The sequence below is a fragment of the Corvus moneduloides genome, chromosome 2 (assembly GCF_009650955.1).
Source record: "Corvus moneduloides isolate bCorMon1 chromosome 2, bCorMon1.pri, whole genome shotgun sequence".
In the NCBI taxonomy this organism is placed as follows: Eukaryota; Metazoa; Chordata; class Aves; order Passeriformes; family Corvidae; genus Corvus; species Corvus moneduloides.
Genome location: NC_045477.1, coordinates 46,000,026 through 46,025,113, shown reverse-complemented (window position 1 = coordinate 46,025,113; position 25,088 = coordinate 46,000,026). Strand labels below are relative to the sequence as shown.

The window sequence follows — 25,088 nt, the reverse complement described above, 5'->3', positions numbered from 1 at the left end:
AAAATGTCCCAGGCCCTGAGCTTAAACACACAGTTCACATTAATGAAATTATCAATATAGAATTGTTTCCTTTCAGTAAAATGCCCCAATTCACTATTAAATCCAGTGCTTAGTACTCTCAAGGCTCAAGAAATAAGGCAAAAAGGCTGTCTTGTAGGTTGTTAGTGAGAATTGAAGCCAGGCTACAGACTTCAACTGCATAAGAATGTTGTTGCCTATAGTATAAGGAAGGGGGCAAAATCCTAAAACTGCATATGAAACCTACCAACTATTGCATGTATTTGGTGTTAGTGTATGTTACAAAAGCACATAAGTGGATATTTTCTTTTTGGAAGGATTGATCAGGTGACTGTATTAAATTAGAGAGATGTCTTGTATTCGTAACCCTTCTAGAAACAAATGTCTGCAAGCAAATGCTAAACCCAACTGGTCATGGTCTTGGGCAGCATATTCTGACTGACCTTGCTTTGAGCTTTTTCCTGTTGTCATCATGAGAACATAAGGACTTTCTAGTTACTGCAGTAACTTCCAGAACTCTGTTCCAACTAAAGCTATTCTGTGAGTGAGGTAATTTCCCTTAACCATGGGGGAGCCCTACTTCATGGGTTTTCCCACAAGCTTCTCAGAAACTCCTGAGACCATCTTTCACAATCACAAAAAAGGTGCTGTTTGTGATATATTCCCTAGAATGTTACTACTGGGAAGGAAATAAGAACAATAAGATGTTGGAAAGGATGTGTTTGCTCTGTGGAGCCCTGAAGGCCTCAAATTCTATACACTTGATGGAAGGACAAGGCACTAGGAGAATGAAACATGATTACCACCATCATTAGAATAGTGCAGCAATAGAAATCAGACATCCTGCTGTTGAGATGTGCAGATTTCACAATAGCAGTATAGGAAAACATCGGCCACCTCTTTCTAGTTTACCAAATTGATATTTCTAGTAAAATTCCATTATACTTTTCCAATCAGCTATCACCTCTTTGAACATTTTTTGGTAATATTTCTAAGACCTTTTACTGTGTGTTGCTGTAGTGGAAGTAAGTCTTTTAAAAAGAGTACAAAACATAACAAAAGAGAAAACATTAATGATGGTGTAAATAATTTTGATATGTGATAAGGTGAAACAGGAAAAACAGTAAAAAAAGTGAGCTACTATATAAACTGGATCTAAGTAGCTATTTATATTTACAGTACTCTTGAGGACCCATGCAATTTATGTGGAATGTCAATGCTCCTGGTTGCTTACCCACTGCAGTAATTTAAATTGCCTAGATGCACTAATATGTCAGCTATTTACTGCTTGGACACAAGTACTATAAATGTCCTATATCTGAAGAGAATTACAGTAATCACCGCATTTTTCATGCTGATACCATTAATAAATATTTTTCCCACTTAATATTTCCAGTTTTGATTTTAAGATTTTAAATTACTTCAAATCAATAGATTTTTTTTCTTTCTGTTCCACTAGGAATAAGCAATATCAACAGTATCCTGAAGTTTGTGCTTGGATGAATAAGTTTAAGAAGCAAACTGTTTCATAAACAAAGCAGTTTAATTAATTTCACCAAGGTGACCTGCCTAGTGGATGAGGGAAAGGCTATTCATGTTGTCTACCTAGACTTTAGAAAAGTCTTTGACACCATTTCCCTCAGCATTCTCCTGGAGAAGGTAGCTGCTCATGGCTTGGGTGGGTGCACTGTTCACTGGGTAAAATAAATGTCTGGGTGGCCAGACAGTGGTAGGGAATGGAGTTACATCCACCTGGGGGCTGGTTACTAGTGGTGTTCCCCGGGGCTCTGTATCTGGGCCAGCCCTCTTTAATATCTTTATTGATAATCTGGGCAAGGGGATCAAGTGCACTCTCAGTCAGTTTGCAAATGACACCAAGTTGGGTGGGAGTGTTGATCAGCTGAAGTGCAGGAAGGCTCTGCAGGGGGATCTGGACAGGCTGGATCAAAGGGCCAGCTCCAATTGTATGAGGTTCAATGAGGCCAAGTGCTAGGTCCTGCACTGGGGTCACACCAACCTCAGGCAGCGCTACAGGCTGGGGGGGCAGTGGCTGGAAAGCTGCCTGGTGGAAAAGGACCTGGGGGTGCTGGTCAACAGCAGCTGAACATGATCCAGCTGTGCCCAGGTGGCCAAGAAGGCCAATGGCATCCTGGCCTGGATCAGCAGTGGTGTGGCCAGCAGGACCAGGGCAGTGACTGTCCCCCTGTACTCGGCACTGCTGAGGCCACACCTCCAATCCTGTGTTCAGTTCTGGGCCCCTCACTGCCAGAAAGACATTGAGGGGCTGGAGCGTGTCCAGAGAAGGGCACCGGAGCTGGGGAAGGGTCTGGAGCACAAGTCCTGTGAGGAGCAGCTGAGGGAGCTGGGGGTGTTTAGCCTGGAGAAAAGGAGGCTCAGGAGACCTTACTGTTCTCTACAACCACACGAAAATAAGTCGTGGCCAGGTGGGGGTCAGTCTCTTCTCCCGGGTAACAAGTGACAGGATGAGAGGAAATGGCGCAAATTGCACCAAGGAAGGTTTAGGCTGGGTAGTAGGGAAAAATTCTTCAGTGAGTGGGTGATCAGACATTGGAACAGGCTGCCCAGAAAAGCAGTGAAATCACCATCCCTGGAAGCAATCAAAAGACTCATGGATGTGGCACTTAGGGACACAGTTTAGTGGTGGACCTGGCAGTGCTGCATCGACGGTTGGACTCAATAATCTTTGAGGTCTTTTCCAACCTTAGTGATTCTATTGTCTTTTGAAGCCAAATCAAGGAATCATAGAATCATTTAGGTTAGAAAAGAGTCCGCCACTAAGCCATGGCCCTAAGCAACATATTCACATGTCTTCTGAATACCTGCAGAGATGATGACTCTACAACTTCCCTGGGCAGCCTGTTCGAAAGCTTGACAAGCCTTTCAGTAATGAAATTTTTCCAGTCTAAACCTCTCCTGGTGCCTCTTGAGGCTGTTTTCTAAACTAATTTTAGTATTGATACTATCTTTCAAATGTGTGAACATGTATTTGTGTGCAGCTAAACTGATGAGATAATGCATGAGCCAAAGTCTATTGGGAGCAGTAGGACAAAGTGGTTGACCCACGTGGTTATTTCTGGCATTATTATCTATAATTCTTTCATGTTGGAGTGTTTATTACATATCAAAGAGCAATAAACCATACAGTTACTTCATATAATTTGACACAGTTTGAAATTATTTGCAGTTCCTGCTTAGGGGATAAATTGCATCAAAGCAAAAAGGTGGAAAAGACAGTCCTCTCTGACATGTCCTCTTTTGCCTTATTCCAGGGTTAGCAAGGTAGCTTTATGCTAGTGATAAATTCCCACACAATGGATGAATTCTTCACCTGGCCCCTCATTTGCCAGCAAGAGAACAGAATTTGTAATAAGCAATCTTTAATATTCTTGTGCTTAGTCTTTAACTGGTTTAGGGGATTATTTTTTTGGCTTTTGTAAGATGCATGTGAAAAGTAACAGTTTGTCACGACAGGGAAGATCTTCAGAATGCATATTGTAAAGGAAGTAGCTGAATGAGACAATAGGAGTGGTTGCTACAGTGGTAATGGTGGCTTTATATTGAGCACATAGGCTTAAATCAAGTTTTGTATAGTGAGATAAGAATCAGTTTCTGGCTTTGTTAAAATGTTGACTTTTTCTTCCTTCATTTTGATTGTGGGATGATTTGCACACATTTTCATTCTGAATCCAAATTAATCTCTGCTTACAATTAAAATGCAATTTGCTCAAGTTGTGCATGCAGTCAGATTTTTAACTGTGTTGTTTCATTGTTGTTGTCCTTATGCCCCTTAATTTGTTCTATAATAATCTTCTCTAGCCATAAAGTAGATTGCAGAATCCTTAGGCCAGGGATCATGACTTCTAACACTGCCTAGTAGAGGAACAGAATTAAACCTGTAGTGCTAGGAGGCTGTCATAATAGTTTATGTTCATCCGGTGTTAGTATCCTAACCTAGTGTGTGCTCTGATGCTGTAGTATTTAAAAACTAGTTTTTCTTAGTAATACGAGATGATGACTTAAAGAGAGTAATGCTACACAGTTTATACCTTTTTTAATTCAGAGTAGATCAAAGTTCATTAATTGAATCTTCTCGAAGGCATAGTCTAGTTTATGCTGTTTTCTTGCTAGATAAGACTGACTACAATCTCAAACATTATAACAGGAATTTTTGGGAGTTGAGGCTCTGCTTGCCTGCTCTTTGTGGGAAGGTCCATGGTTTTGTGCAGAGTCAGGAAATGCCATCTACCCCAAAAGTCTGAACTGCGTAGTGTTCTCTGTAAGTTGCAGGAATTGTTCTCCACCCTTCTGGTCTCAGAAACATGTATTATGGATACTGCTCCTTCCAGGTAATCTTAGTTGTCCTTAATAAGACTTTATTGCTGCAATTATGCAGCCATTCTGTCTCTTGAACTGTAGTAAACTTTTGTCTTTGCATCTGATTAAGTTCTTATTAAAACAGAGAATACATGCCCTTAGCACTGCTAACATTGGGCTGGTAGGTAGGAGGTTGAAAAAAACAGATTACGGATTTCTGTGACAAATACAGAAAGCAGTCACAGTGTGAGTTATCTGGTTGCATGCAGAAGGACTCACCTGCTCAATTTACATATACAAAAGCTGAATGTCAGGTCAGAGGAAGTAGTTGTAGCATTTCTTTAAAGTTGAAGGAAGGAAACAGATAAGTCCAAAACCTGGATTGGACACCTGTCTCAACCTGGAATAAATTGTTCTTTCTTTGTGTCTGGTTCTCTCACTTGAGTATAAAGAGAGCCTGGGGTCATTACTCAGGATGAAGTTTGTAGACAGAGATAATATCTTTTATTAGACCAGTTCCTCTAAGTTGGAAAAATTAGACAAGCTTTTGGGCATATGAGCTCTTCTTCAGGTCTGAAATAGGAGCAGCAGATTTCGAAGTTAATTATAAACCTTTTTCTGTGTTTGTCCTCACACCATCATAGTTACAGCAAGGCAGCACAGAGATCACTAACTCAGATTTAGGCACCTAATTTTTAGACATCTAAATGAAGCCAGAGGAACCTAGCATGAGGTGCTTATTTGGGACTTTGAGGACTTGCATTTCACATGACACATTTTTTTTCCATATGCTCCGTCCAGTGCTGAGCTCTCTCAGCCTGCCCTGAGGACTGGCAGCCTCTCCTGCTGGGGAAATGTTCAGCTGCAATTGTGCTCTCTGCTTGACTTCTTGCTGCTTGTGTGTTTCACGTGAAGTCTTAGCTTGCTTCACATGCTCCCTTTGCAGGGCTGCCCTTACAAGCCTGTTAGACTGCTCCGGTTGCTTGGGAGAGAAGTGACTTTGTATATTCTGTATGTCCTTGCAGTACCAGTCTTGTGGTAAGCTTGGAAGTTTGAACATATTCTCAGCTTTTCCTTACCTGCAGCTTGGATATGTTATTAGAAAGAGAGCGGATCTGGGAGTATGTCACTTTCCCTGGATAATATCTAAGGAGAAGTTGTCCTGCTCTCCCTGCCATTCCCAAAGACTCCTGCTACAGTCCCAGTTAGGACTGAGCTGTTTGCAAGCATTGTAGTGGGCACCACAGCATCTGCTTTTACCCCGGTGCCTTTGCTTATTTTGGAACTCCTGGTGACTCTGTGCCATGGTCTCTTTAAGAGGTTTTGAAAACTTGCTTATCTTAATTCTTTTGTCTGTTTCAGTTTCCTAAAAGACTGTGTCATCCTTTGATGTTTCCTCCCTGCATCAGCATCCCACCCTTTTTACCCCAGGCTGCCTGACTCACTGAGAAACCTCCTGGTATTGACTTGCTCTGATGCAACTGCTCTTCTGAAATGGAGATTTGCCAGCGCTGGCCCCATCCCAGCACTCTGTATTTCTTGTTTCCTCAGAGGAGCGATTGCTTTAAATAAAGAAGGACAGATGCAAAGCTTGTTTTGTAAAGCATAGCAGAAGCTTCTATTATTGCAAATTGCCTTTTCCACTGGGCATACTTGAATTCAATTCAGGTGCTTCAATTCACTAATTCACGTGATTGAAATGACTTTTATAAATTATCTTTCAATGGAGCAATGCAGTAGTTCAGTAAAGCTTTCTAGCTGAAGTAGATTCTTAATTCATTTAAATTGCATGCTCATTTATTATTCAGATATTGGTTTGCCAGGAGCCAGCATAGCAATCTGACCACTTGGTTTGTCATGCTTTCCAAAAGCCTTAAATTTTTTTGCTATCCTTAATTTATCTCCAATATCACCAGTACTTCAAAAGGAGGCCTTAAAGAACCAATTACTAGCTTGAATTTTTTCCTTTATTGGTTTCGTTAGCAGTAAGTACTTTATAAATGCACAGAAGAGCTTTAAAGAATGAGAACAAAAATAAGGTGGGTAAAAAAGGCACACTTTGTTAATATAACATCCTTGTCCAGTTTAATTAAAATTATCTAAGAGAGCTGAGAATGAAATACAAGCTATTGAATTTCAAAGATCTTCCATTTCAAGCTAATTTAAACAGAAATTTTAACAGCATCTCCCCAAGGAAATCAACATACACAATTCTTATCTAACCCAGCTCACTGGTGCAGGATTCTCAGAGTTCAGCTTGTGTGAAAGCTGGCAGCCAGTTATAAGGAAGAAATACACATTCTTGTTCCCATGGCAGGCAAGGCTGCAGGGTGGGCTCTGCTGTAAAGGCCACAGCATGAGCTGCATACAGTGGGTGGGGTTTTTAAAATGCCTTGATCCTCCGATTCGGACAGTGCTGAAATCCCATCTAGTTTAAAAGCTTTGTTGCACTCACAGAATGAGAGTTTATTTCAATTGTGAATATATTTAATGCTGTTCTCATCCTAATTTTTCATGAAAAACCAAATAGTTTTATAGTACCTCAGTATGACCTTGAACCTGTCAATATTCAGCAAAGATAGCAGTAAATGCCATCCAGAATTAAAAAGCTGGGAGGTCAGTTTTTCTTTTATTTTTGTTTGTAATTGTGGCTGTTTGAAATGGAGCTAAAAAGGGATTCGGGTCAAACCATCTTAGTGACTTTACTGATAAAAGAGGCAGGAGTTTCTTCTTCTAGGAAAAGATACCTAATTTATACTGTTCACACTTGAAGTTCAGGCTGTGGAGAAAGATTGATTTAAAATTTAATTTAAATTTCCATATTACAGAAATAAAGCAATCTTGCAGACATGTTTTCTTGAAAATAGTGGGAACTACTTTTGCTTTGTCCTTTGATTATTGTTGTTAGAATTGTTGATCTTAGTGGTTTTGTTCATTCTTTGAATCTAAACATCTTTTGTCACATCTAAGCCATTCCTTAGCTCTACAGGTGTAAATGGGTGTTACTGTGTGTGCAAGTTCAGCCTTGTTTAATTCAGCCCTTTCCTAACAGTAATCCTAACATTGCTGTCAGGTCCTTTCTACATCTTAGTGTAAAAAATGATAGATGATGGAAACACTTCTATTGTAAGAAACATAAGTGACAAAATACCCTGGTTTGCCAAGGGCAAATTGAGACTGATGGAGCTCTCTTGGCATTGTTTTCTTAATTACAGTTGTCAACTAACTTTCTTGGCTAACAGCACAGAACTTGTGTGTTTATAAGTAGACTCGGTATTCATCCAACTTAAAAAGCTAAAATGCCTTTTTGTCCGTGAAAATTGCATCTGTACCTCATTGTTTCATGGATATGCAATAGATGGTGAAAATTAGATGATGGCATCTGTAAAATATGTAGAAACCCTTGAAAATGCTCACTGTCCTTTAAGCAAGAATTCCATCATAGTTGTGACAGGTCTGTAGGGAAAAAAAAAAAAGTCTCATTTATTCAAGTTCAAAACAATAAAAATTCCAAGTTTCTTTTTTTCACATCTAAGTAAGACTCTAACTACTACAAGCAAGTTTTGTAGTGTGTCATTAATTTTCCGATTAGTAGGAATCTATTAAGGTAAAAGAATAAAACCATAGATAATTGAATCATACAGATCTTTTACTTATTAGATTAAATAGTCCCTAATAATTATATCTGTTGCCTGTATTCCTCAGAGAGAGACTTAGATCCTGATGTATTTGTATTCATGTGTGAAGAATGACAGCATCAATATTTAATCCATAGGAAGGAAGAGGCACTTTTTTTCTTCAGTGTACAAACTGGCTAAGCAAACTGTTCAAACCTTTGCAGTGCATCTTCTGCAGAGAGGAGTTAACCTTCTCCTAATTATTTTAGACAGGGTCTTAAAAGACCTGATTCTTCAGAAGGCTGCACATTTGATATTAATAGAGATTTCCTTGTTGGTGTTTAAAGAGATCTCACTGTTAGAAAGTAAATAAATGGAGAAAATACGTACCAAGAGCTAAATTATCATTTAAGGAATATTATGAGTGCTACAATAAGAGTAGCTAAAGTTTCCAAGTGAAAACAGGGGTTTCAGTCTTCACACATGGTTTTATATGGTGACAGTACCAATAAAATATAACTAGATTTAATTCTTAGAAAACATACAAATAATTATTGGAAGAAATTCATTCTACAGTTTAAATGATTATATTATTATAAGGTTGTATTCTAACACCTTACACAAATCCCAGTATGAAAGATAACACTACTGTCCCAAGTGTTAGGGTGTTTTTTCCAAAAAATTCCTACCCTTCAGTACACATGCTTCCAGGCATCTGCTCATGTGAGAAGAGCACCATTAAAACACTTCACCGTTTATTACTTTGGTGTATTTACTGCTTTGAAGAGTAGAAATCTCTTGGTTTCTCTGTCAATCTGTCCCTTTCCCTCCTGCCTTTTTTCCTGTCGTACTGTAGCAGCTGCCTCTCATCCAGTCGCTGCAAGGACCGATTCTGACCCAGCTGGTGCTGCTTCTCACCACGTCCTGGGGTGATGGGACTCTTCTCTCCCTCTTCTGCCACTCAGCAAAGACTTCTTTTCCCCCACCAGTCCTTTCACCCATGCAAGGATAGCATGAGCATCTCAGTGTCATTGTTACCTCTGAAAGACATCAGTCAACATGTCAGCACCTTAAACATCCTCTGGAGAGTGACTGTGGCTGAATGCAAGACAGCAGATATTGATGGCTGTCACAGCCATTTCTGTGAGCTCTAGGCAGCTGCAGTTGTGACTGCTGGCTGGTGAAAAGAGAGCCCATACATCTACAACAGACTTCCTTTCCCTTTCTTAATTTTTATCACAATAGGGTAATTCTCAATGTGGATATGTTGTTCCCCAAAAAACGGTGTAGCTAAAGAGTTTCAGCATTGTTGCGCTGAATGCAACACAAAGACGGGAAACACAGACTTAACCAAGTGTAGAGCCTCACAAACTCAGCCAACTATTGTCTCAGCTGTAGCTCCCAGTGCTTTCTCCTTACCTTGCACCAATTATCCATGCCTTTGCTGTTCCAGCTCGCAGAGTTCAGCTTGTCTCCCTTCATCATCCTTCTGGACGCTGGCAGAAGGCTACTCCCCAGTGCACTGCTGTGGTATCAGATGCCATTCCAGATGTGATGTTCTTGGAATCATCAGGAGAATGGAATGAATAGAGTTGCTCTTAACTAAATAAGGGTTTATGGCTGGCTTCAGTGCAGACAGCGAGTACAAGGAGTGTGTACAGGGAAAAACATTGCAGGGTGGTTTTTCCCTTTTTTCAGAGCAATAAGCCATACAGATACTGTTTTTCACAGACCTACAGCCTGACTCATTCCCTTCTGTAAGACTGGTCATTAGGTGGGTCTGCCAGGGCCAGAAGAGCAGCTGAAGTATAGTTTCATATTGAAACATGCCGTACAGAAGCAGCGACATTTCAAAGCTGAGCTCTAAATCATTTAATTTGCTAAACAGCCATTCATGAAAATGCTCTGCAGCAGGGAATGGTGTTAGATGTAACTGTGGTGTTACACCACACTGCTCAGGACTCAGCCTTACTGAATGTAGCTATTGTTGCTTCTTCTCCCAGACTGTTATTAGTCTGACTTCTTTTGTCTCAAATGAGGCAAAGTAGAGGATTTCATACGTTGTTTGACTTAGGAGGTATCTACCTATGGAGCTTTATATATATGTGTGTATGGGTGTAAATGTATGTATAGGCATTTGCACAAAAATGTATTCATCCACAGTAACAGGTGGTACTGGCAACACCTGTTGCTGGGGTCACTCAACACTCCAGTATTAAAAGCCTCATTTTAGTTGCTTATAACTTTTGTCAAACTTAAACATTTGTGTTGAAATGTTATGTGCCAGGTGTCTGCCTTAGGCTGATTTGGGGGAGGGGGTGTGGGGAGAGGAATTTATCAGCAAAACAGGCAGCAGAGGCCAGGGCACTGTTTTGCCTGTGCTGAAAAATGAGCTATTGCTAGTTGAGATGTTCCAAGCCAAAAGTTGCCAGTGGAGACCCCTTGCAGCTGGGCATGCCATTTGCCAGCACTGTGGAAATTCGCTGTTTTACTGACAAAGCACCTCCGTCTGGCCAAATTATGGGCCTGTGGAAATGCTTGGTAGATGTTTGTTGACAACTGCCCACCAGGCTGCCTCCATCATGTCCATTTCCAGATAGTGGTGCTACACTGGTGACCCTTTGGATGCAAAATGCCTGTGAAGCAGCAAAGTAACCTTGGAGACTGAGCATGGAGCAAAGCAGGCTGCTGCACACAGGGGCACCAGTCTGCAGAGCAAGTCCAAGTGGCTCAGCTTGTGCTTACTCAGTGTGAATAAATAGGCAGGAATGGCTGGCTGGAATCCAGAGGAAATGGTAGTGAAGGAAGAGAGTGATGGGCTGAGAGTGGTAAGAGTGAAGGACAACAGGGTTTGGAGAATTGTATGAGGAGAAATGCTGAGGAGATAGACTGAGAAGGAATGGAGCACAGCTCCTGCGGGTCCGTGACCACCGGGTTTCTGTGATCCCTTCCTAACCAGCTGGAGTGTTCCACCCTTGGTACACTGCAGCTCCTTAAACATGTGATTTACACAGGAGCACAACCTATACTGCTGCCAGTGGCTCCTCTATTCAAGTGTATAGACTTGAACCTGCTAAGAAACACTTAGGAGTTTGCGTGATTTTTGTCTTATGCTCTTTCAGAAAGCAGAGTTGTTCAATTTACTTCTGCTTAATAGAAACATCAACATTTTAATTTTCTTCTTTTTTCTTTTTAGTATTTCTTAGCTTTCACATTCTCAACCTGCACTTCAAGGATCATCATGTGTGCCTGGAAATCCCTTTGTAAATACTACAGTTGTTTTTTACTGTGTAGTCTTGCTTTGGAATCTGTGTGACATTTGTAGCTCGCAGTATGCAAAGTCATACTAGTAAATTGGTCGTTGAAATGAAAGTGGGCTGAGGTTTAATCTAGGCTGAGAGAACATTTGAACAGATTGCTCATATTATTTTTAAATCTTGTCCTTTCATGATCGTTATGGGAATTAGAAACAAACTGTCTGTTGCAAAATATTCTGTTTCATATTACTCAGCATTTTCCCATAAAATTCTGAAGAAATGCCACAGAACCTGATCAAAGTTTAAAGTCAATTTGTTATTGAATGATGACGATTTTTTTTTTATTATAGGCAAAGCCTCAGCCAAGAAACTGACAAAAAAGGTAAGCAAAATGTTCCTTTCCTTCTTCAAAAGAACTTGCATTCTTTCTGTTACTGAAGTGATTAAGTCTCTTTCAAAACTGGCTTTATATTTTCTTGTTTGTGTCTTTGAAGGAGGTAGATGCTGCACTGCTGTATGTTGCCAAAGCTAAACCAGGACCAACCTTTTTTAGAGAGCTTGGTGATAAAGGTAATGAGCACTTTTGATACTGAAAAATACGTCTTGCTTTTTATCTCATTATATGGTATGAGTCAAATGTATTTTTAAAGACGTTTGCATGGATTTTACTTCTTCTCCATCTATCCAGTGGCTGCCTCCTTGGCAAATCTCTCAGTTACGCAAGAGAGAGTAAAAGGGCTGGGAATTGAAAGCCTTCTGAGGTGCAGGAGGAGACATGAAAGAAACTGAAAAGCCTACTTGGAAGAGAAAGGTGCTAAAGGGATGACTTGAACACAAAATGGACTTTAAGGACTTTTTGTTAATAACCTGACTGTTTCTCTATATAACTTAAATGCATAGAAACTAAGAATAAAAATAAAATTTGTACCTAGCTGCCTTAAGTGGTATCCCCGATTCCAAGAGCAGTTGAACTTACTTCTCCCTCTTCAGGAGCTCTGCAACCCTTCACAGTGTTGATGTGCTTTGTTTTCTTTTCACCCAGCATTTCCACTTTGTATTGGACTACATAAAGAGAAAACTAAGAGCTGGAATATTGTTAGTGTAACAACAGGGAATTAAAGAACACCAAATAAACATCTCATTAACATAAAGAGAGAAAAGAAACAAGAGGATCAAGAAAACCAAATAGATGAGCAATTAACCATTTCACAGTAACAAAGACCAAAATTCCCAAACTAATGAGAAAGACCAACAGCACCTATTCACAAACTTTCTGTATCATACAGTTCAGCCTGAATCCCTTATCACATGGACATTTCTGGAAAATAAAGCTGCTGTTGCACTGCTGCAGTTCCTTGGCAGGCATGAGCCATGCTTTCTCCATGCACAGCAGATCCTCAGACACGGCTGGCAGCTTACGCCAAGAGAGCAGCCCTTGATCTCAGCCTGCGGTATTTCACCTTCCGTTCAGCCTCACAGCCTCTTCTGCCTGCATTTCATTTCTTGCATCCTTGTGCAGACCTGCAAGAGTCTCCAGATGAGTGCCTTGCTTGTCAGTCCACTCCTGAAAGCCCCAGCCTACCCCAGAAGCCCTGAAACATCTCTGAACAAGTTAACAATTCTTTCCTATCCTAGGGAAGGCTGGATTTCATACTAAATTGTCATTCCCTGCCTTTTCAAAGTACTAATCATCACAGGCTTCCCAGGATTGGGTTTAAAGTATTCCCAGTCTTGAATTCTTGGATATTGTCTCTCTATACCTGCTTTTTTAGAGCCTTTCTTTTTCTAGTGATGCAAATCCCCAGACCATGCTGCCTGGGAAAACTGGGAATCCAGCAAGAGAATTTGAAAACAGCAAATCAGTGCAGCCTCCTCTTACTGCACCTTTCCCATTTGAGTGCTTGGCAGGAAGTGGGCTCAGTGATACTCTCAGAGTTGGCGTCTTCTGCATTCTGGCGAAGATCTGCCCTTGCTTAGCACTGTGTGTCCGAATCCCTGTCCTTCAGAGGTCAGGTAGGAGTTTGAGATGATGCAGGAACATTCAGTGCAGTCATCCATATGTCCCCACAACACTTAGAGTTTTTACAATTTTTGGTCATGGTGCCTGTTTAGTGACTTTGATGCTTTTGCTTTGAGATGCATTATTATCACAGTTTAAAAATGAAAATATTTATGCTTTTACAAGTACCAGAATAATGAATCTACCCCATCTAACCGTTTAGCTGAGGTTATTTTAACTATCTTCAATTTGTTATTTATATGTCAAGGAGAGGAAAAACTGCCATCAGTCCAGTCTGTAAAACATAATGCTAGGGGATTCTGCCTTCTAGTGGGCAGTTTTAAAATTTGTGTCGTATTTTGTAGGTATACTTATGATTTATTCAGAAATAAGAATATTGTACTGTCAGCATTTGCTGGTAAGTTTGAGGACAGATATTTCTAGGGAGGGATAGGCGAGGTTCCTTTAGCTTTAGAAAATGCGACAGTATTTTGCCAATGCACATTCTTGGCTGCAAGTATGCTGAGTCATTCAACAGTGTGTGAAGCTTTTGTCTTTAAATTTTGCTTGGATATGAATTTAATTTTCAGTGGGTTGTTTTATTTTGGGTTTTTTAAATTTGCTGCATTAAATCTTTTAATTTGAGTACCTTTGTAATGATTGCTGTAAAATAAAAAAGAAAATTACAAAAATATTTAGTTTACTTTATGGATGAGGTAAATTGGCCACTCACTGCACGTAGTAAAATGACAATTAAATTAAAATATGTTTTTTAATGGAAATAGTCCACAAATTCAAAAATCTTAGGATAAATTATTTTAGTACAATCAGTTTTCCAGAAAATATCGATCAGGCTGTGAGTTTTCTTTAAAGCATTGAGTCAGGTTTTAAAGAGCAATCCAGAATATTTCTACATATTTTTATTATATTTACCTTTTTACCAATTTCACTATAGCAACTTTTCAATCTGATTACAGTAGGATGACAAAAAGAGTCTGTGTCTCACTCCTGCCGTCTCTTTCAAGGCTCCTCTTTCCAGCCCTCTTCAAGTGCTTCTCCCTTGAGCCAGTCAGCAGGGTGTTATCTTTAAATTGACCTTTTCTTCACATCCTACCATCTCCGTAAAAATTTTGCAGATTCTTTCTGCAAAATTTTATAAGGTATAATGATCCCTGTCTATCTATAAAGCTAAAATTCTCCAGGGGCTCAGTATTTTGTATCTCAATTATTACAACTTTATTTTTTCTCAGACTTAACAGCCATAATCTGCCATGTTAATATCCATCCAAAAGCTTTAATAAACATGTTTTTCTTTCACAACTTCTTGGACTGTGTCATCTCTTATTTTGTATCCCCACACTGGGCTCTCGTGGTTCTGTTTTACCTAGCATAAGCCTCTTGTCTTCAGCTTCCAAGTCTTCATTAGACTATCCCTGTGCAGAGCATCTCAAGATAGCCAAGAGGCAGACTTCCACTTCTCCTTGCCCAGTGATGCTGTCCTTCATTGCTTGGTGGTTACATTTTCAGTCAGGGATCTTTGTGCTGACACAACTGCAGTCATTGACTGGGAGGTGTTTTCTATACAGACCTGGAAAGTTGCCTCCTTGTCTTCTTTTATATTCTTCCCTTAAACATTCTTTTGCTGTGTCACACACAAAACAAAATTAGGAATCTTGATCACTACTTATCACACTATTTGCTTGAATTCTTTTCTCCACGTATTAGTTTCTACCCTTTTTTTTTTTTTTAAATCTTGTCTTAGGCATATAAGCTAAAAAAGATGAGGCAGGAGTTCTTTCTCTGTTTATTTGGTTTTGAACTTGTAGAAAACCTAGATGTTTCATCTAAGAATACCATTCCAAGTTTTACAGCAATGAAAATAATAATTTGCATTCTTGCAATGGCAGAAGTGCTTAAACTTGTAAGCAAGACTAAGTCTTTGAGCTGAAAGTATTTTTTATTTCCACAGTGTATTGTATGATTGTAGTACTGTGCTGGTTTACACAATTCTTGTAGGATAATCGGGTAAATAGCCCTATTTTGATGGAGAGGAAAGCTGAGATATGGAACCAGAGTGAGTTGGCAACAGGATCAGCATTAGACCTCCCTTTCACTAAGACTTGCTTTGATTTTCAGATTCTTGCATTTAGCAATTTAATATTTCTGAGCTCTGGTACTTAGAAGTGTTAAGTCACTATCTGAGGTCAAATACAAATGCTGTTGCTTCTGCATAGTAGTTTATCAGCAGTTAATTGTTTATCACTGAAGCTTAAGTGGATTCCTTATCTATCAATTAACTAAATATAAATTACAAAAATAGTTTATCTTTGCACAGATAGGCATGTTTGAACTTCATTATTTTAAGCAGCTTCAGCATTATACAATGTTCAGCTCACAAGTTAAAAGTAGCTCAGTTATTTTGAAAAGTGATTTATAAAAAAGCCCTTTACATTTTTTTCCCCAAACATTATTGCAGGGCAGATGGTTCAGATTCTGTTGTTTAGCCACCCTCATTCTGCACTCTCTATCTTTAGCTTGCACACTCTATTTTGACGCCATCACATCTTTGTGTTTGTTCAGGCTTTTCACTTAAGGCGGTATTTCAAAAGAAAACACTGGAATTTTCCTTCAAAAGGGGGGGAAATACTTTCACCTTGTAGAAAGGACATGTTCCTATTTAAAAAAAAAAAAAGAAGCCTCCTCTTGGCACAAAGCCCAGCAGTACTATCAGCACAATCTAGCAGCTTGGCAGCTTTGCGTGTTGCCATGTTCCCTTGAGAATTAGAGGGAAGCTATTCTCCGCCTTTTGCGAGCCTGCCAAAGGATGGAGGACTTTGATCCTTCAGGGTAATGTTAGAGTAGTTCTCCTCCCAGGTACTAAATGTGACAAAGCTCATTTAATTTATTTGCCTTTTATATAAACATTGAATGTTTTCAGTGAGAATCCAAAGATTTAGTGTAGGCCTTTTGTTAATACCAAATAAACCTTACTTTCTTGGTTAGACATGGACATTGATGAGTCTTGGGTTAGGGAATTTTGCCTTCAGAGTATTAAAAACAGAAGTGAAAAATTAATTATATAGTAACCTGGCTTATTTTAATAAATGTATTTAATGTAATGTCAAACTACATTTTTAATATTTGTCAGATTTAATCTTTCAAATCTTGCTGTAAGTTTTTGGGTTTTTCCACAAGTAATTCTTTAACTTTTTTTTCAGGGTTGATATCTTATGCAGAATATCTGTTTTTGCTGACAATTCTTACGAGTAAGTATTATATATTTAAAATACATAGGCACAAATACTCAGCTACTAACAGCTCACCAAGAACTTTTTTCTGATACCTTTTTGCTTCTAAATTTCTGCATTATAGTAAAACATAAAAAACTATTGTATATAGAGTGATAATGCATTAATGTAAATGGATATCAGTGTCATCATTGGTCCATAGCAATACTTCAAAAATCATGGTACTCGCTGCAACATGGGATCAGAAAAGTCTTTTGAAATACTTTGAGAGGGGGGGATATTGGTTACAGAACCACATAATAAGGGGAAGAAGAACTGGATGGGAAGAGAAATAATTTTTCTTCTGGACAGCAGTTTTAGTCATTTTGGACAATGAGACATTAGCAATATAGCTCATGCAGTGGTGTGAAAAACGGCTGTAGTGTCTCACAGGTCATTGCCCATTTTTCTCGTGTTCACATATGCAATGCATGCAATACAGAAACAGCAGAATTCTTCAGTGTCTTTTTGTCTGACTTTTAAGTCCTTTTTCTTTATCCTATGTTCCTTTTGACTTTATTTCCTCCCAGTATTGTACATGTATTTCTGTCCCCCTCCTTTGCTTCCTTCCTTTTTCTCTCAGGCGCTTTATTTTAAAACAACCTTTATTTGGTACTTGCTTTCTCTACAAGCAACAGGCATTTTTTGGTTTTGTGTATGGAATTAATCTGGGATTGTCTGGTACTTACTTACTGCCATGCTTGTCACCCCCTGTTTTGTTCTGATCTGTAGGTGATGCTGAAAAACACCAAGATTCGAGATGTGTCAGTGAGCATTACATGGCAAGACCCCTAGAAGTGGTCCATATGCATGTTCATGGAATTGTCCACATGTAGTCTTGTTTGACTGACTTATACAGGTCTAACTTTTTCAGCAAGGGAAAAAGCCAGGCATAATAGATTTATTGTATCAGTGGATGGGGAAAGGAAAGAAGGAAGCAGTCACTTCTTTCCTGACAGACTGTAGAGGGATGACCCTCACGTGACCCTCATCACTTCCATGGCTGCAAGGTCTGTGGCTGGGGCTTAAATAAGTTGACAAGTTTTCCTTGCTCTGGAAATCCACCCTCTCATGGTGTAGCATGAACAAGTAACATTGGTCTCCAGAGAGTGGAGAGAGTATGTCCAGCCTTCCATCAGTACACACCTCTTGCACAGTTCAAGGGGCCCTTCTGCAGCTTACCTCATTTCTCAGCAGAACTGCATTAGTTCCTGTTACGCAGCACGAAGGGTGGGTAATCTCTTTGGCAACTTCAGCTAGTACACAGTATGTGTATGTTTATATATGCATTAAGATTTAATGTACAAATACACTGCTTCAGCAGTGGTGACTGTCCCATGCTACACACTGCTTGAACATGAGTTACACTGTGTGTTCAAGTGGCTTTTAAAATCAGAGACAGGAGTTTAGCCCATTTAGGATACTGATTTTCGAATATTTGTTGCAACTCAAAAAAGATGGATTTATGTTAAAAAAGGACAACCATGACAGCCAAATTATAACTTCAGAAGAATACGTAAAAGTTGCAGGAAGAGGTGCCAAAGATTCTATTTCTTTAGAAATTTATGGCAGCTGAATTGTTGGCTGAAACAATTAGAAAATTGAAGCAGTATCAGAGCAAGTTGTTCCACTTCTCCAGACAATCAAGTAACATTATTTTTCACAGAATTTATATAGGAATGTATTGAACTGCAAAAACAAGGCACTTTTAGATGCAGGATAAAAATGCAGTGGTTATGTTGCTGCTTTGGTTACACAGAGGGTTATCATACTTACCAGTTCGAAAGCAAATGTCAACAAGTGTTGGTGCCTCTATCTTTGCCTAACAAGTATCCCATGTCAGTCAGCCCCGAGTTACACAACCTGTCTCTCTCGCTAGTCAGAATTAAAGTGAGATTTCTTAAAGCAGACATCAATATTTAAATTATTTCCGAGTCACCAACAGAGCAATAGGGAAACAGAAAAAGAGTGATCAGACTTTGGTTCCAGGACACTGCTGACCAGACCATGCTGCCTGTCATACAAAATCAGATTCTGTAATAACACTGAACTTGAAAATGTAATTTTGTGGCAGACAAAGGTTTTATTTTCCTCCCCCAACCTTCTTTTCTCTTTTAAGTATGCCTTGTATCATCACTATCTTTTTTCTTCCAGTGCTGTATTGAATTTCATTTCTAGCAATAGGTTAATGGAGCCCTGCCTGGTGAAGAAGCCCAGGAACTGAAGTTGTCACCTTTACTTGGAGCTTTGTTTCAATTACCCAGTCACACAAGTTGACAGCTTGGTCAGGAGAGGAAGCACCTAGGTCTAACCTGCACTCACAGCCAGAATGAAGCTCTTCTGTTCAGATTTTGGAATTTTGCCTGATTCTAATTAAATACAAATATATCTGTGGTAGTCTTTGAACTATGCTTATTTTACGAACGCATACCTTTGGGGTGACATCATATCAGATAAGTATGTCATCTCTGAACAGTATAAGCAGCTTTAGGTCTATATTTTCACTAACAGCTCTCTTATCTGAGAATTGGAACACAGATGGTATGAATTGCTATTAAATACATCAATTACTTTTATTCTCTAAATATGTTATTGGATAGCCTTTTCTTGCTTTTGTACTAGTAACACAAATTTTGCATGTGGCATTTCCTTGGAAAGGAAGCCCGTTTTGATTATTAAATCAACCCAGTTGCTGGGGACAGCTCTGCTGTGCAGATTTCAGTGGTATTTATAAAATATCCCTGCATCACAAGATTGCTTCATGTAAAACATTAGTTGACTGCTGAAGATATAGTTATTTCTAAAATGTAAAAATAATACTTTTTTTAACCATCTTGTTATGACTTAAAAGGAATGGGATATTTCTTTAACTTGTTCCCTTTGCAGAAAGATTCTCTACAGAAAAAGCAAGGCTTAAAACTTTACAGAATGCAACCAGAAGAATATATTTGCCAAAGCAAAATTCTGAAGGCATTAGAGTTTTTTAGAGATACTGCTTCACTCTCCTCATGAGTCCAGCATTGTTCTTGGAAGCATCAATATATTCCAGAGACAATAAGTCCATGGCTTTCATATTAATGCCTGACAGACTGCGTTGTGGAATTAATTCACCTGCTCCAGAGATTACTGGGATATGGGCTTGCTACTGCAGTGAACTGTAACTACATTTCAGCAGCATGCTGCTCCTGTGTGGGCTTGCTAATGATCAAGGCCACCTCCTGTAAGCGAAGTAAGATCAGGAAATTGTGGGAAGGAGCTCAAAACACACCATGCTTTTATAGCACCTTCAAGATTCAGAGCTCATTACATTTTTGTGTTGAAAAGAAACATTCACTCAGTGAAGGAAATGCAGGGGAAAATTGTGTAGAATTCCTGAAAAACATCAGCTTGATGGGGGTCACACAAAACATGCTTTCATCAAAAACAGCCAGAAAGAGTAGTTTATTACATCACAGTAACATTTGAGAATATTGTTTAGGGAGGAAGGAGAAGGGAAGGGAGAAGAAGGCTTTGGGCTAACACAGCAGGAGCAGGAGCCAAGAGAGCTGGCTCCCTTCACAGCATCAGGCTGTCTGCTAGGGAGACTGCAAATGCTGGCGTATGGTCATGCATGCACGAAGTGCCTGAGGAGTACACTAGCTCTTTCACCCACTGTGGCAGTAATTACTGGCTTCTGAAGGCAATTTCCACTCTTCTCACCTGAAAAGGAGCTCTAATAAACAAGGCAGGGCTAGACTGCAGAAGTGAGATGGGATTATAGAGATATCCTTTAGGAATATTTTAAGACCTGGCCAGTAAGAGATACAGTATTTTCGCTGGGGTCAGATGGACATTCATGGTTGTACTTAGGCACTGCTGGCATTCCTTACTTTGCCATTGCGTTAATTATCCCTTGAAATGATAGTAAAAAGGTTTTTAAACAGTTTGCTTATATTGGAAGAGGTGTGTATGGTTCACTGGAAATACCATGTATGTACATAGCAATGGAGGACTGAAGCAGAGTCAATATTCATTTTACATTCAGTGTTTGAGTTCTACTTTAAGTGTGTGATATTTTCAATAAAGTTCTTTCAAAATTTGTTGCAGAACCCCGGACTGGACTTCAGATTGCCTTTAAAATGTTGGATGCAGATGGCAATGAACAAGTTGAAATGAAAGAATTCTTTAAGGTAGGTGTATTTACACATTTTAATTTTAAAGCATTTAAATAGATCCATGGGTTATATTTGCGAAATGAAGATTCATTAAAATCAGCCTATTTTTCAGTCCATTTTATGATTATATACTTACTAAAATATTTTATATGAAAGGAGCACATACCAAAGTATTGTGATAGAAGTTTTCATATGATAGAAGATACCATATTTGAATCCGCTTTTAAAAATGTTACCTTTGAATTGTATCTAAAAATCTTCTACTGGGAAGGTAGGAATTAGTGTACATCCCTTAGTCCCATGAGCTAATTTAAATAATCATCTGGAAGAGCCTTTTGTTTTCTAAATGTGTTGAATAATTTATTTAATACACCATCCTATTTTGGTCTTTATTAATTTTGCTTGCTGTTGCAGAAAAATTTTTATCAATTCACACTTTGAAAAGAAACAGCAGGTTTTTTCCCATATTTTATATAAACTATGGAGGAGAAAGGTAGATGCTTTAAAAACTAAGAAAATCTTGCTCTGATTTTTTAAAGAAGAATTGGCTTAATTATACAGCTTATTCAACTTTTAAATATTTATCAGGAGACTAACTAAGTACTTCTTGTCAAAAGTTGAGTGCAGAATTAACAATCAGAATTTTTAATAGAAACCCTCAACTTAGATCAGATCCTTAATTCTTACTGGAGGTAACTGGAGAGACATTTATATAAGAAGCTGACATGGCTACTACAATTCAGATTATTTTCTGTGACTAAGGTAAAGTTAAAGCTAATCATGAACACACAACTCTAGAGAACCTTAAAATCTAAAACTTTCAAAGATGGACCTGTTGATAGCCTGAAACATGTTTCATAGCCTTAAATTCTGAATTAATGATACAGTAGCTGTTCACATGTGTTTTGCACTGATCACCTTTTTTTCAGTGAGTTGTCTCTTAGCAAGGTTACGATTGATGAGTCATACTTAAAATCTATTTTAAAATGTTGAAAAATACTTTTAGATTTAGTAGTACTATTTGAAAATAATACTTTAAATTAGATCATTTTACAAGACAATGTTTCCAGAAGCCCCTAACTGAACCTGCAGATATCCTTGTTGTTGTGTAACCCCAGCCAGTAACAAAGCCCCAGACAGCTGCTTGTTCTCTCTCCCACCAGCTGGATCAGGGAGAGAATCAGAAGGGTAAGAGATGGAAAACTCGTGGGTTGAGATAAAGACAGGTTAATAGGCAAAGAAAAGCCGTGCACACAAGCAAAGTAAAGCAAGGGATTAATTCACTGCTTCCCTTGTGCAGGCAGGTGTTCAGCCATCCCCAGGAGAGCAGGGACCCATCACATGCAATGGTGACTTGGGAAGACAAACGCCATCACTGCAAACATCCCCCCTTCCTCCTTCTCCCCCCAGTTTCTACACTGAGCATGATGTCACATGGTCTGGAGCATCCCTTGGGTCAGTTGGGGTCACCTGTCCTGGCTGTGTCTCCTCCCAACCTCCCATGCATCCCCAGCCCCCTCCCCAGCCCGGCAGTACAGAAGCAGAAAAGGCCTTGGCTCTGTGCAAGCCCTGCTCAGCAACAACAAAAACATCTCTGTATTATCAGCACTCTGCTCAGCACAAATCCAAAACACAGCCCAGTACCAGCCACTGTCAAGGAAATTAGCTCTGCCCAAGCCAAAACCAACACAGCCCTACACGCATTTGTTGCTACACAAGATCTTATAATTTTGAAGAATTTGTTCTATTAAAATGTTAATTATTCTGCTGATTTAAAAGAAATCAAGTTCTAGTAAAGCATATATTTTTAACCTAATAAACCAGGTGCAATCATAGTGAATTGTTATCAGATTATCCATGCCCTGATTACCGAAAGAAGTCTGTTATGGCTGTATTATTCACCTGAAAAACAGTATGTTACAAGGGAAAGTAATTCCACGAGTGAACATGTTCAGCTTGTAGTGCCTCTGCACCAAAATGCCACATTAGCAGTGCTTCCTTTAAATAGTACTGTCAGTTAAGCAAATAAGGAGATTCTTACAGAAACACAGCACAGCTCTCCTGGGGAGATGTGCAGTATGTTATGTATTTAATATCCATTATCCATTTCAGGTAATTCTAATTGAATCAGCCAATATGAACAACAGAAAGTCATCAAATAGAGAGGTGAAAACATTATATAAATCATTAAAAGTAATTTGATTTCTGTAGAGGCAATCAAGTTAAATGAAAGTTACTCTAGTTAGATAGATTGTTACTTTGCATTTCCTTGTTGGGCTGTATTGATAAAATAATACAGATTGGTAAAAAAAACGCAGCATATAAATTACTCTGTCAACTCACAAGAATCATTAAATTCAAAGAAGTCCCACAGGATGCAAGTTAGTCAGAAGATGAGTTTTCTCTCATGACTGTTTACTTAACATTTACAGAGGAGGCTATTTTCAAGCAAAACTTTATAGATTAGGTTTAAAAATAAAATTTTTGTAATGTAAGAATGGGAAAAAAGTGTGCATGTTAATCTGTGTACTCTAGTTCTCTATGTATCATGGAAAGTTTCTAGATAGCTAATATATTAGTAAATTGTGTGGCTAATCTGTCATTTGTCTTGTCCCAGTTGGTATCTTAGGAAAATATATCTGAACTATTGTATAGTGACTTCCACACTGTATTTGACAATAACATCAGGAAATGTATGTAAGGAAAATGCAGTGGAAAAGGATAGTGAAGAAGCAGTAATCAAGAGGCAGTGTCAGTAAGCAGGGTGTAGTGGGAAAAGTAATTTCATTGCTACTTCATCCTCTTGTTTCGTCACCTCTTGTTCTCCCCACTTCCCATCGTTATCTACTGATTAGACATCTATGTATGTCTGTGTAGTCTGACTGTAGAGTCTTTGAGGTAAGAACTTGCCTTTTGGTTTCCAGAATGTCCATCATTCTTTGAACTGTGTGTATCTCAGTTCTCTCATGTTCCTGGAAGAACGGGCACACGATGTGTCAAGCAGGTCATTCAGGAAAAGGAGATGTGTGACAAGCAGAAACTCCAACCCCAGTCCTCAGTGCCTGCATTACATCATGGATATAGGCTGTTCAAATCTGTATGGATCAGACACTTAAGGAGTGTGAGATGCAGAATTTCCCAGTGTTCTCTGCTAACAAAAATGGATGTTCAGGAAAGGAGATCTTGAATGCAACCCCATGTTTTCAACAAGAGAGCTCATCTTGTCCTCCGTAGCCTTTCCGTTCCAGTGCACATTTTCCTCATTTCCAGTAAAAGTCTCTCCCTTCACAGGGATACTCTTGTTCTCTCTCCTCCCTATTTCTTTGTGTTGAAGCCAGTGTAATTCTGCTTCATCCACGTTTCTGTGGTAAACAGTCACAATGCAAGAGACATTTCAGTATTAGGGCCAAGAAGGTTTTGTTGCTTTGCCCTGGAACTCCAGGGTGAGGAAGACGAGTTGGAAATTGCATGTTCACAGATGCTAGTTGCCACCCTTTAATAAGCCCCTGACAGAGTGCAGAATCATTTCTCAGAGCCACATTATCTGCATCTCTGTGAGGACAGTAAGATACTTCTGTGAACTCTGCACTTACAAGATATTCACTTGAGACTTGGTGAGGGGGATTTCCAGACCTATGCACATTAATCTGAGACCTCCCACCAAGAATAAGGCTACCAAAGTTCCCAAAATCCCCAGCAAGTAAGGAATTTCCCTAACTCTCTAAATCTGTCCTGATTAAAGATGTCTCAGTGAAATTAATGACAGTGCAGAACTATTGGGAATAAAGGCAGAGTAGCTCTGATGGCACATGCAAGAGCTTTATGACTTAGACTTTCTAAGTAGACTGTCTATACACTTCTGCTGGAGAGCAGGTACCACAAAATACTTGTAGAGCTTCATCTAAGGCTGAATGAACCAGTGCCTGACACTCAGCAGTTGTGGTGGTTTGGCACAGAGCACTTCTCTAGTCCTAGAGCATCCACAAGCATTGATCCCTCTCAAGCAACTGGAAGAATCAAACTGCAAAATCACCCTTTTTTTTTTTTTTTAAAGACTGACATAGTCTTTCTGCCAGCTTGTTCAGAACAGATTACTTCTGTCTTTAGTAGAGGCTCCACTTGTGCATAATAGGTCTCATTATCTTTGAATTAGCCATTAGTATCATGAGTGGTGAACAGATATAAACATTAATACAAATAAATGTTACATGGAGGAGTCCGTTTCTCGAGAGCAGAATTCTTCTCCCTCTGGTGAGTAGTTGCTGCACTGTGCTGGAAAAAATCAACTTCTGGAAATAGTTTCAAGCACTGTAAGAATGTGCATACAGTGTAAGAAAACAATAAGCAAAACCTTTCAGAATACTTGTGAAAATAATTATACTGCATGTCTGTGCTCTTTAGTAGCCCCTGCAGATTTTTTC

General features: G+C 39.1%; 1 protein-coding gene across 1 annotated transcript in view; it reads left to right on the top strand.

Moving 5' to 3' along the window:
- The window catches only part of MICU2 (mitochondrial calcium uptake 2), a 140,336-nt gene that overhangs the window by 89,819 nt on the left and 25,429 nt on the right, over window positions 1-25,088 (top strand). Inside the window, exons 3-6 of the mRNA XM_032099414.1 lie at window positions 11,578-11,609; window positions 11,722-11,797; window positions 16,445-16,492; window positions 20,600-20,682. Of these exons, the coding sequence (XP_031955305.1) occupies window positions 11,578-11,609; window positions 11,722-11,797; window positions 16,445-16,492; window positions 20,600-20,682 (239 nt within the window). The remainder of the gene's footprint in view (window positions 1-11,577; window positions 11,610-11,721; window positions 11,798-16,444; window positions 16,493-20,599; window positions 20,683-25,088) is intronic.